General features: G+C 38.0%; 1 protein-coding gene across 1 annotated transcript; it reads left to right on the top strand.

Annotated features, from left to right (window-relative positions):
• Positions 1-4888: 4888 nt before the first annotated feature.
• On the top strand, positions 4889-9416 carry LOC124168306 (DNA-directed RNA polymerase III subunit RPC6). Its single transcript, XM_046546461.1, has 6 exons — positions 4889-5102; positions 5527-5644; positions 5732-5977; positions 6061-6312; positions 6415-6579; positions 9324-9416. The coding sequence occupies exons 1-6, from the start codon at positions 5023-5025 to the stop codon at positions 9396-9398; spliced, it is 936 nt and encodes a 311-aa protein (XP_046402417.1). The 5' UTR covers positions 4889-5022; the 3' UTR covers positions 9399-9416.
• Positions 9417-13019: the final 3603 nt, after the last annotated feature.

Raw genomic sequence — 13019 nt, 5'->3', positions numbered from 1 at the left:
TGAATGTAACTGCTTCGACGAAATTATTTATTTCTTCCATGCTAGTTCAATCAACCCTATACATTTCGATCTAAGGTATCTAACTATTGCCTAGGGGATATTTTTCATATTTGAGCTAGTTGTGCTTTAGGGATACATCGAACGCATATTAATTTTCAATCGTTTGTTCGCTTCTAAGTTCCGTTTGATTTTATTACCTATTCATTTTGAGCATTCACGAGTGTTTACATTTCACGAATTTCGTTGCGCTGTTGTTTGTTTTTGTTTTGGTCATATTTTGGTTACGGTAAGAGTACGGGTAAGAGTAATAGTGAAATTCGAAGTTTTTTGATGTTACAATAACCGGTTTAGCAATTTGTTTCAGCCTATTCATTTCATTGTCCTCGAAATGTCAATGTGAAATAACGTAAACTGATTCTAAGTCGTTAGTGATGAGTGAGAAGTGAGGTGTGGAGAATCTTTCTAACTTCAAGGAGTGCAAATTCTTTTAGCGTGTGCAGAGTGATTGGAAAACCGATTATCATGTTTTATTAGTGTTTTATATTTATTGTGAGTCAAGTTTATCATTGAATCAGTTGATTCGGAATATACTGATTATATGTATCAAAAAGACAACTCGTGAAATGTGTACGTTGTAGTGCTATTTATGATATGATGAGCAATAAATATGTACAAGTAAGGGTAATTTTGCTTATTATTACTCTTAAGCCGATGTCCCACGGTCAAATTTGCGTCAAAATATTTTGATCAAAATTTTTGTCCAAAAATTTTGATGCAAATATTTTGATACAACTGGACTGGGGGTGTCCCACGATGCATCTCATTTTGATCAAAAACAAACGAAAGACGATATTTATGTAAACAACTAGGAAACTTGTGGAGGTGGAGGATTCTTTCTTTTTAAGCAGGCGAAATTGTTTGAACAGGCCTCTTGAACATTAAAGATGCGAAAAAAAGAAAACAGAAGGAATGCTGAACTTGGTCTTGGCTGGAAAAGGGGTATGGAAGCGTTGGAATAAGCATGCTAAACATGTTGGAGAAGGAGTTGGTCGCCGATGTTCCCGTTTATTATCGATAATAATTGACGACAAGTCAATATATTTTCATGTCCCTTATCAGCAAGGTTGAGGGCAGAATAAAACGGCAGGATACAAACGTGAGGCAGTTTATTCCCGCGAGGAAAATGTTATTAATAAATGATGGACATTGTGGTTGAGGAGATGTTATGAATAGTGCTGTAAGCGTGCATTTAAATCACATTTTTCTCCCTTAATCTAGCAGTTTCTAAAATAAGGTCCTTATCCTATAATCATAGTAATAGAAACGGGCAGCTGTAGTGTTTCACAGGTACAATCGTCAGTTCATATTAGTCATTTCTCCAGCTGCTCGCTCGCATTGTATGCCTTCCATAAAGCGTAAAATTCGGCCTCGATACCTTAAGTAAATCTTTTATTATTTCCAAAACATCCCTCCTGGTATTGCGATTCTAAAGATCGCTTCCTTTCTATTTAAGATCAACTGATTATTACGGATTTCCTAGTTGAGAGCTTCCATCGCCTATCACTAAGACAAATTTTTGCTCATATTTACCTTTAGGGCCACACCAGGCGATGAAATAGACGATCACGAACATATATATATATTTGAAATAATGTTTTGTGAATTCACTTCGTGGTATCGTGATATTATAAATTTAAAACTAAACCTTTTAGTATTCCATACAATACTAATGAAAAAACTCAACCGGTTTCGATCTATTCAGGTCCTTATCTAGATGTTTACGATTAAGATAACGACCTGAAAAGGTGGAAACCGGTTGGGTTTTTAATGCATACTGTGTGGAATACAACAAAGTTTATTTTTGTGTCCATAATATACATAATTATTAATTAAAATACTCATGCAGACGATAAATAAGTTTAACGTATTTGGCCTGTGTGTCAGCGCTTGGCGATGCTTTTTTGTCAAAGGCCCTGTGATTGGTTGGTTTCATCCAATTGGATGAAAATTTAGAACCTGTCCTATCCATTTGTACAAATCGGTGATTTGTACAAACGATAGGACCAAAAGCCAGTTGGACAAAATTTTGACCGTGGGACAGGGTGCGCGTCAGTTGCATCAAATTTTGATCAAAATATTTTGACGCAAATTTGACCGTGGGACATCGGCTTTATTAAAGGATAAATTTGGATTTTCTTTAAACACTGATCTGGCGGTAGACGCTGGAGATCTTGAAAAAAAGTGGAATAACCCTGCTGAGCCACTTAAACAACACTGCAGTAGGGCATCTACAGGCTTGTGACGTCACACATCAATTCAAGATGGAAGTAGGGCTTTTAGGCGTAACGTAAAATTTGTCACTGTTTAAAGCCTTCTCTAAACATGTACAATGAAGAAAATAGCATAATATTACTGTCATTGCTCCTTCTGAAGCACGATCTTTCGATTTCTTAAATAAAAAAAATATGGTGAACAACCCTATTATGCCTTCAACTCCCAGCTATGATGAGATAAAACTAAAACTAGTCATAACAGTCCGTGAAGTCTTTAAGAAACTAGATTCTTCGAGAGAATATGTCAAAACATTCAAGAATATTAACGCATTAAAGACAGTACATATTGCTGTTATAATTTAACTAGAAAAGGCTTAGATTTCGGCTTGATTCGGCACAAGTATTGATATCTCCACGTCCTCATCTAAATGTTATGGTTATTTCTGGCGAATTTTATTGTGAAATCCTTTATACAATGATTTAATTGGTTAACATTTTGTGCATGCTTGTTATTTTCCATGATCTGTGAAGTATAATGTAAGGATACATGGGTATGGGTTAACCTGTAAATAAAGAAATGCATAAAACTGGTATAGTATAGAATATCCGATATCATTTGGTAAATAGAACATCAGAAAAAACTTTCCCATCACGTCCTTCCATTACCTTCTCAATAATGTCTTCATTCGTTGCCATATATCTTTGATATATTAGAGTTATTTATGAAATATCAATTAATGTATCAAGATTGCAACGGCGCGAAAGAATCGTATATGCATCGATCTTCATTTCGATCTCTTTTTTCTTGGCACACTAGCGCTAACCATCGTAAGTTCGGCAGTGTTAGGTACTAAGGCCTACGATGGTAACTCTGCGCGTCTACACGACGTTTTGAGGCTACGATCGTACGGATCAACGTCCCGACGATCGTTGTGTAAACGGGGCATAACCTTAACTACTCGACTCGACATCCGTAATGCTACTCGAAACGCTCGAGTCGAGTACCAACTACTCGATCGACTTGAATTTTCGAGTACTCGCACATCCCAAGAAGATATGTGTTTTGTTATTACGATTACGTGGCGCGAAAATTCAAATGACTATTGGAAATGCAGTCGTATATTTTGTTGTTTGAAGTACTGCTGGAATCGGAATCGATTTTTCGCCTTGGCAAGTACTCGTTTTCGATTCCGGTTCTTGGCCGAGAATCGAGGAATCGAAGAATCGAGGAATCGAACCGACCCATCACTACCATCTAGTCATTTCCAAGCAATTACTTATGTTGGGAGTATGTAAAAGCAAGGAACTTTAGTTCCTTATGATTCAACTAAGTGGTTCTACAGTATGACTGCTCTATCTAGCAAAACCGGTTATAACCTACCTGTAGATGCTCAAATTGGAAGTCTTAGGCGGGTTACACACTGGTGTCGTAGACATGTTGTCTACGACAAATCTCATGTCCGAGGCATGTCGCACGTGAAACCAACCTGTGTTGTCAAATCAGAGCTTACGCACTGTTGGCGACAGATGTTCGAAGCATCATCTGTGTATCGGACAGGTGTCGCATGGAACCAGTTTGCCGGTGTTTGGTAAGACATGTCGCGCAAGACCTCACCCCGCGCATGCGCCCCTGCCACAGCCAGCACTCCCCGTTCAGTCTGTGGCGACCCCTTAGCAGCAGTACAACGTGATTTTAGCAACAGTACAACTTGACTATTGTTTCTTTAGTACACATTGTGATTTTGTTTGTGTTGTGAACATGGGGTGGGTCCAATATCGATGGGGTGTGTAAAACCTATGCCAACGACGTCTTCGTCTCACAACTCCAAGTAATAACATCACTTCATCCTCCTCGGATGATATTTTGCACTCGACTGACAACACCAGTCTTACGACACCAGTTTGTAACCTGCCTTAACCCACCCTCCATATTCTAAGTATTAAGTAAATAATTTAAAAAACTAATAAAGAGCTGTTACATTTTCCTTAAAATATCGATTTCATTCACCTTTTCCATGCTTAAATCTTACCTACAACTTGAATAACCATTGCTTGCCCTCCCCCTAATTTTGATCATGGGTACGCCCTTGAACAGAAGGATCAATCAACAAATGTTCTCATATTAGGTGAAGCTACCAGAATGCATAGAAGATACCCGATAAAAACAGTTGTTGCTCTCTACCAATCTCTCAGCCCCTACAGACCAATCGCAGTACTATTTCTCATCTTGTCCAATCTTCTGACGTGCTCCCAAAGTACTCATTTGCCTTTCATCTTTTTGGAAGGAGGAGAAAGAAAAGCAAATAGACTCTGCTACCCCTCAGGAAGTCTTTCTTATGGTGCCGTGGGGAGAGACCATGCCACGTGAGAGTAAATGCGTAAATGGATATAACAGGCACAGTTTTGGACAGACATTCCTTTTATGCATTTTAAATTTTCAGTTAATTTTCCCATTTATTCATCCAAACTAAGAATAATATCCACTCCTAAGTCTATCCATTCACTAAGAATATCCATTCCGTATTGTCATTAACACATGCTGAATGATTACGCCGGATTACGCAGTTAAAATCTTGGTTATTTGAAGCCCGCCGAAAACAACCAAGCAAAGTAACAGTTGAGAAACGGAAAACCACTGGATGCTTGAAGAATCGGGCATGGACAGAAGTAAATAAACAAAACTGTTTTTTGTAATTGCTATTTGAGATTTGTTCTTGGATTGGCCGCATATATATGCTTTCTTAACATCATGGATAAAGATGATGGCGAAGGTTCTTCCGACGATGTTCAGAAATCAACAAATTCCTCAGATACAGAGATGGAACACAGGTAGATTTTGATGCCCTTGTATTTCTCTGGACGATTTGATATAGTCGAAGAGAAAAAGTCTTTTCAAATTTTAAAAACTTTCTTGGCAGTCATAAAAACTCGCATGCTTAATTTTTGGTGGAATGTAAATGGTTTTTCCTTCAATCTTCTTCACCTGACTCTACAGTACCAAGTTACCATTACAATTTCTTCCCAGGCCCTCATTTTAATTTCACATTAGGTGTTGAAAAATTACTTATAAGACTTGAATGCTTGGGCCTGAACAGTGCGTACGTTTTCGAATGCTTGTCGTCTGACTACCCCAATTGTGTCATGTGTATTGCATCTTCATTTTTTACCTTTTCATTGTCACTGCCCAGCAAGAAGCTAGGGGTAATCTTATTTAAGATTTATCTGTTTATAAAACTCTGGTGTTGATTTTTAGGATAATTGCATTGGCTAAAGCAAATGCAAAAGGTGTTTCTGACAAGGATATTCAAAAAGAAATACCTGAATTAGTACCCAGGCAAAGGGCTGTTATTATCAACAAACTTCTAGCTAGTGTACGTATTGTCAGTTTATCCTTGAACTCTGTACATGACCTATTTCACCCTTTAATGACTGATTGTGTTTCCTTTGCTTATTATTAGGGTATGCTTGAATTGTTTCACCAAGGTGGTGTACTTATTTACAAGCTCAAAGATCCCTCAAGGAGTAATGTGAAAGGTGCCGACAATGAAGAAAAAGTTGTCTTCAGCATCATTGAAGAGGCAGGAAATAAGGGAATTTGGGTTCGAGATATTCGTTATAAATCAAATTTAGCGCCTACTCAGTTAAATAAAATACTAAAAAGCTTGGAAAATAAGAAGTTAATAAAAGCTGTGAAGTCAGTATCAGTAAGTATGGAATATTCCTATCGTATTTCTATCGATAATAAAAGAGTTTAATATTAATTGTAACATTTTGGTCTCCCCATTAGGCTAGTAAAAAGAAAGTATACATGCTCTACAACCTTGAGCCGGACAGATCTGTTACTGGGGGTGCTTGGTATTCTGATCATGACTTTGAAACAGAATTTGTTGATGTGCTTAATCAGCAATGCTATAGGTTTTTGCTTCAGAAGCTCGAAATGTCAAAATCATGCAAAGAAGGCCCAATTAGTGCTCGAAATATGAGTTATGCATCTTCAAATGATGTGTGGAAGTTTATCTCAGAGCTAGGTATAAGCAAGGTAAGTCATACCTTAAGTTTTCATTTTTCTTTGCTTTAACTCTTTGCCTTAGTGATCTGCCTCTGACCAGAAATGTATCAATCTTTAATTCTATTATTTCAGGTCCAGTTATCTGTTGAAGACATGGAGGCAATTCTTGATACATTAGTCTATGATGGGAAAGTTGAAAAAACTCTCAGGATTCAAGACTCTAAACATTTATATCGTGCCATGGAGTCATTGCTTCCACCGCCAGGGTTAGTCAAGATGCCTTGTGGAATATGTCCGGTAGGTTGCAACAATAGATTATACTGTCTATAAATGGCCCTTATCTTATGGCCCTTAGTAAGTTTCATGAACACTCTTCATCTCTTTTATCTTTTCATTTGTAGACAAAGAGAAATTTTACTTAAAAGCCTGAATGTTGGCCCTAGGTAACATGGATTAGCTAATACAATAGGGTGGTTTCCTATTATTTTTTTATTGCCTAAATCGAAAGATTATTACTCCTGGAGTAGGTATTTCACGCTTTTAGATTTTTAAATGACGATATCTATTTTTCATGATTAAATGAAAAGTGAAAATTTTCGAGCGCACGAAAACACGCCGGGTAAGTATGAATGCCGGGAAAACTCCCGTGTGAAGTCATTCTGGCTCCCGCTGCCGCATGTGAGGTGACCTTGGGGGCGAGGCTCTGAGCGCTGATACGACACAGGATGCTAGCAGGTAGCTGAGTACCATGCTAGCTGGTAGCGCTTGGCTTAAATAAGGATTATTAATACCCTATCAAATGAGGAAAACTTTCCGACCTTAGCCAGTTTTAATAGGTGATTATTAAGACATGTTTCCCTGAGCTCTGTGCCTCATGCATGCATTGGTAACCTCAGACAATGTAAAACTCCTATCTACTCGTATAGAAACTAGGTCCCTGTGACGTCACGTGGAGTGGCATCGCATGGGTGCCAATGTGGCCTTTTTCAAATGAGGATAAAATTGATCCTTGCCATTCGTCTAAACCGGTATTTCTAAAACCAAATAATTTGTATATTATGAATACACCAATGGTGGATAACGAATCGCAATCAATGCCTTTCGTTTTCTTTGATGAAGGAAACTTCCCTATTCAACAAACAGTTTCTATGGCAAGGTAAATGACCACGATCGAAGTTATAAACCCTTATATACCCAGAGACATAAATTTTGAGATGGTGTGGTCAATTCAGAAAAATTTTACATTTTGAAGCTAGGTGAAAAGTTTTTAGTCCTCTTTGGCAAAATTTGTATAAGTTTTCATATAGAGTGTATTTTATTCTTATCAAAACTGTCCCATGATAGGTGTCTACTGGTTCTGCACCCATTGTTATTTTATTAATGCCTTCTTGTGCTCTGATAAGGGTGGCAACATAGTCGGTAGAGTGCTAGGCCAATGGCCAAAAGGTTCCAGGTTCATGTCCCCGCTGAAGCCTTGCAACTAGCCTGCATAAAAATCCTCAAGAGTCTTAGATGGCACAAGGAAAGGATATATGTATTTACATTTAAGGATATATTTTTTTCTCTTTAGCAAGCCAAAAGTTTTACGGCAAATAAGACCATCATGTTTGATACTTCTCTTGTTTTCATATGTATAGTTATCCATTAATTGTAAAGAGTACATGTTATAGACATTAATTATTTAGGTAATTAAATTTGAATTTCTAAATGACATTTGTCCTTTCAAACCAGGCCCTTCTTTTTTTATAAAGCTTTTCGCCCTCTTTTATTACACATGCATCCGGTCATCATACTCATTTCTGCATTAGTAAAAAAATTGGTAACTATGGCACTATGAGTCTGAGAAAATTAATATGAAGAGTCCCTTGTACCTATATTTTTTTGTACTTTTTACTTGGTAGTGATTGAAAGGTGGTAAAACTAGGAGGGGGCGAGGATATCAAGGAATATCCTAATTAAATATCTGAAGCCATCACATCAAAAGAAACTCTAATGACCATCATTCCATGGGTTGGCCAACTTCTCTCATGAAACATCAGCAGGGCTATTCTGATAAACGGGGCCATACTTATGTGTGGCCCTATTTCCGAAAACTTCCTATGGCCCAAAATTCTGGCCTACATCGATTCCACTCTTGAGGGGCCATATCATATGTCCTGACCTAAAGTCTTTATGCCCTTCCTGAAGGCAAGTATGAAAATTAGAATTGCTACTAAAGCTTCGGTTCACTTTTTTAAACAGTGGTCATATTTTGAGAGGGTACATAGTTTGTTCCAACACAGAGAAAAAAATTAAGTCAATGGTTTGCTACCGAAATGGACTTATGAAAGGATAAATTTCGATTTTCTTTTAAAAATTCCTATATAAACAATGACACTTTGTAAATTCCCTTAATATAATAATCCTTTAAAATAACTCCTAAGATGTGCAATGTTTTTTCGTATGGCCCATGTTATAATGGCCTCCTAGGAAGGTCATAATATTACCTCTTTGAGGCCTTAGCTACTGCCCATCTTACGGCCTTTTGCTTTGATGAGAATTGCTTGAAGCCATACGTATGTCCTGCGGCTGTAGTTATGGTTGATTTCGACGTATTGCCCGGCCATATGATTAGTGGAATAACCCTTCAGGTTTCACTAGAGCAGGACCACTTCTATCTGATGACGGAGTGATCGATTCGTTACTTGTCCCATCTTTACCCTCCAAACCTATCCGGTTCTTGGGGATTCACTGTGCTCACCTGGGAAAAACTCCCTTTCAATCATCCTTCCCTTCATGTTGATCATGTTGTCCCATGTTGACAATCACTGTTTCCTTCATCATCCTCATTTTCCTCCATCTTGTTGGGCTCCAAAAGCTTATACGAGGGAAGAGAAAAATATTAGCAGTTCCCTTTTGGATTCTATGTTGCTTTCCAAGCATGAGGTATCCTTATCATTGAAAATGTATTTGGTATGAAGGCATGTTGAAAGGTGAACATTTATTAGCTCTGTATTTATTTTGATTCTCTCGTTTTACCTAACTTTTTCCTATACTTGCAGGTGATGCAACAGTGTTCATCTGTTGGATTTGTGACTCCAAAAAAGTGTGTATATATGAAAGACTGGTTAGAATAAATTATTTCTTAATGATTACTTATGGTTTTCTACTTGTGCATGTATCCTCTACATCCAAACCAATCATGTCAATCAGTAGCGGATCCAGGATAGGGACAAGAGGTGATTGGTGGGGGACTGAGGGAAACCGTAGCAGTAGTGGGGGTTCTGGAGGTTACAAAAATTTTGAGAATTTCGAGGCTTGTAACAACACTATTAGGTTGTCTCAGGGCTCTCCCCTGTTGTATGTATATACATATTTGACAACTAAACAAAATTACTCTTTTATTTAGTGTAAATTGGATACCCCAGGGGTGGGCTGCAGCCCCTCTCTGGATCCATCGCTGATGTCAATCTACATGTATAAAATATTAGTGAATACAACATTATTGCTATTGTGGCAACTTTTGATTCCTCTAGCAGTACATGCTTAAAGTATCATATGCTCAGGAAAGTACTGCTGTATCAAGGGAAGCATCTTCCCACCTGAAGTGAAAATAGTCCATTAACCCTTTCGCTCTGGACTCCTTCACAGGAAGATGATTTTGACTGTACGAATGCTTTTTGCATTTCTTTCTTCACCCTGTATGGAGCTCCTTGTGTATACTTTCACCTGTATGGAGCTCTTTCATGGTAAGAAATTGTCTAGGTAGTCTTTTCCTACCTTAATTTCACCGAAAATATACACTTATGACATGGCGAACAGGTTAGTGTACATATGTAAGTGTAAACCCTAACAATATTGCCCCCATAAATTTGCTGGTATGATTTTAACTATTTTGGTTTATCATATAATCTTAACGTCTCCACAATTTGCCCAAAGTGGAGATTAACTCCATTAATATAAACACTAGAATTCTGTTTAAATTTGGTACTGAACACCAAAATATCAAGAATGTATGTAATTCTTAGAATCGATTTCCAAAAAATACAACAAATAGATTTTTAGTTATTTAATATATGTATAAACAAATACATAATTGACACCATGAGGACCTTCCTTGAGGGGGACATGTAGTGCAAGAAAGGGCTGAGAAAATCCCCACGCGGACAAGGAGAAAGGGTCGAACGTCTCATGGGTGGAGCCTCTAATGATGCTAGGGACCTTTTTGGTGTGCTTGACCGCAATGCCATGTACATATACACTGCCTTCATTGGTTAGCGTCAAAAAATCCACGCAGTGCAAACATGGCCTTCATTCTTTAGTGTCGGAATATACACGCCATGTATACATGGGCTTCGTAGGGAAAGGGTTAAATGATGACCTGTAAGGAAGATAAACTAGAGCTGAAGATAGGTTATTAGGCGTATGGATGGCTTAGATCATTCAGAACCTACTAAATTTAATCTTTCTTGAAATTATTAATTTATGACCTCAATTGTATCATTATTACATAACATGGGCCACATGTAAAATTTATGTTTTAATGAAGCCAATAGTTATCATTCTGATAACAGGTTTGCCTACAGGAATAACAATTATGCTGTCTCATTGATTTCTGAAAATGGATCACAAATATTAATAATAATATTAATGACTGCTTGATAATAGATAAATGGTTTTTAGACATCAAAAATCTCCTGACCAATGGCAGCACCAGGGGTGGACCTGAGCCCACCCAAATTGTTTTTCGGCCCACCCAAATAAGACGGATAAATTTCAGAGTCGAAGTCCAAAGTTAAATTTTATTTCATAAAATAAAAATAAATTGTATACAGTTATAGGCTTATGGAAAAGCACTCTTAATTTGCTGAACAATAGGGTGGTTTCCTATTTTCTCTGCTACCTCCTAGCAGCCTGCATCGTAGCGGCGCTCATAGCCTCGCACCAAGGTGGCCTCATATGGTGGCAGCTGGAACCAGAATGACGTCACATGGGCTTTTCCCAGCATTCATACTTAGCCATCGCGTTATTGCATGCTCAAAAATTTTCATTTAATCGTGAATAATAGATATGTATTGTCATTTAAAAATCTAAAAGTATGAAGTACGTACTTGTGGAGTAATAATCTTTCGATTTAGGCAATTTAAAAAAAATAGGAAACCACCCTATTAGATGTTAATTTTTTACACGTATGTCCTCGTTTTGAGAGACTAATACAAGGGTAAACTTAAAATTAGAGTTCCAATTTTTTTGTCACTAAATAATACATTTATTTACAATGTTGGATACATTGTTTGGAAGGTCATGGCTTCAGCTATTTTTCAATGTAATCACCCAGGCACTCGATGACTTTCCTCATCCACATGATGAACTTTTGAATCCTATCATCATACTAGCTTCCATCCATGTTGCGGAGATAGGCGTTGACCTCCTCTTGAATCTCATCATCCGTCGTGAACGTCATCTCTCCCAGGAGTTTCTTCAAGGCGTGCAATATGTGGAAATCACGGGGTGTGATGTTGGTTCTGTACGAAGGGTGCCCGATCACTATCCACCCAAACTTTGAGATCAGTTCCTGAATCTGATTAGCCATATGCATGCGTACGTTGTCATTATGAAATGAGACCCTCTTCATCAGCATCCCTGGACGTTTGTTCTTCATGGCACATTGAAGCTTTTTTAGTGTTTAGCATTATCTTTTTGTATTGACAGTGGTTCCCTGGGCATGAAATCTACTAACAATACTACCTTTTGCTCCAAAACACTGTTGTCATGATCTTCTTGGCTGACAGAGTTGTTTGTGTGATGTTTTTTGAGACATTGGGTGACACCATTGTTTAGATTTTTACATAGTCTCGAGGGTATAGCGGTGAACCCAGGTTTCATCAGCTGTTGCAATGGAGTCCGAAAAATCAAATCTTCACTTTCCTCTTCAAAATGGCGCACAACTTCTTCCATGCGCTGCCTCTAATGGTCTTCGGTGAGCTGTTTGGGCACCCACCTGGCAGTGGGCATTTGCGTGACCAGATAGGAACTCGTGGAACCACTTTCGAACGTTTTTAACATCCATACATTTCTCATCATAAACTTAAACCGATTGGCAATGCATGTTGATAGTTGCCACCTTTTCACGGTCAAAAGTCACAAGACAGACCGAATTGCACACCTGCATGGAGACGTGAGGGGTGGTTCCATGGAGATGGTTGCAATGCAAACAGTGAGCAGTCCACAATGCTTTGTGGCAGTAGAGAGTGGTAGAGGAGAAACAAGGAGCAAGGTGGTGTTGGTGGATTGCGCTTAACGCTTCATGCGGCAATGCAATGACTTAGGAGACCATATTTTTAAGTTAACCCTTGTATATAGGAACTATACTTCAGCCGACCATCATGTTTCATGAAGTCACTAATTGAGTTGTGCTGGCTATAATAAAGCCTCTCCTCCATTTACATAATCACCCAGTCATTCCATGTGATTTACGTCATTATCCCTGAAGTGCCATACTATTGAATGCTTCAATCTTTGAATTAGCAGCGGCTAATATTTTTCATGTTTTACTCTATGGGAGAAGAATGCTTCCTGCATAAGTTGCTTCCAGTGTAAGTTCAAATGCATTATTTTATATCTGTTTTGGTATAAATCTGCTGAAGTTGAAATTCCCTAAACATGCAAAAAAAAGTATAAGATTTGTGGTACAAGGTGGTGGAAATTCATAAATTATTAAATTAGGCAAAGCACAATTTTTCATTTAATTTGTTTGT

This window comes from Ischnura elegans, chromosome 11 (genome assembly GCF_921293095.1).
Source record: "Ischnura elegans chromosome 11, ioIscEleg1.1, whole genome shotgun sequence".
In the NCBI taxonomy this organism is placed as follows: Eukaryota; Metazoa; Arthropoda; class Insecta; order Odonata; family Coenagrionidae; genus Ischnura; species Ischnura elegans.
This window is presented reverse-complemented; position numbering and strand designations above follow the sequence as displayed.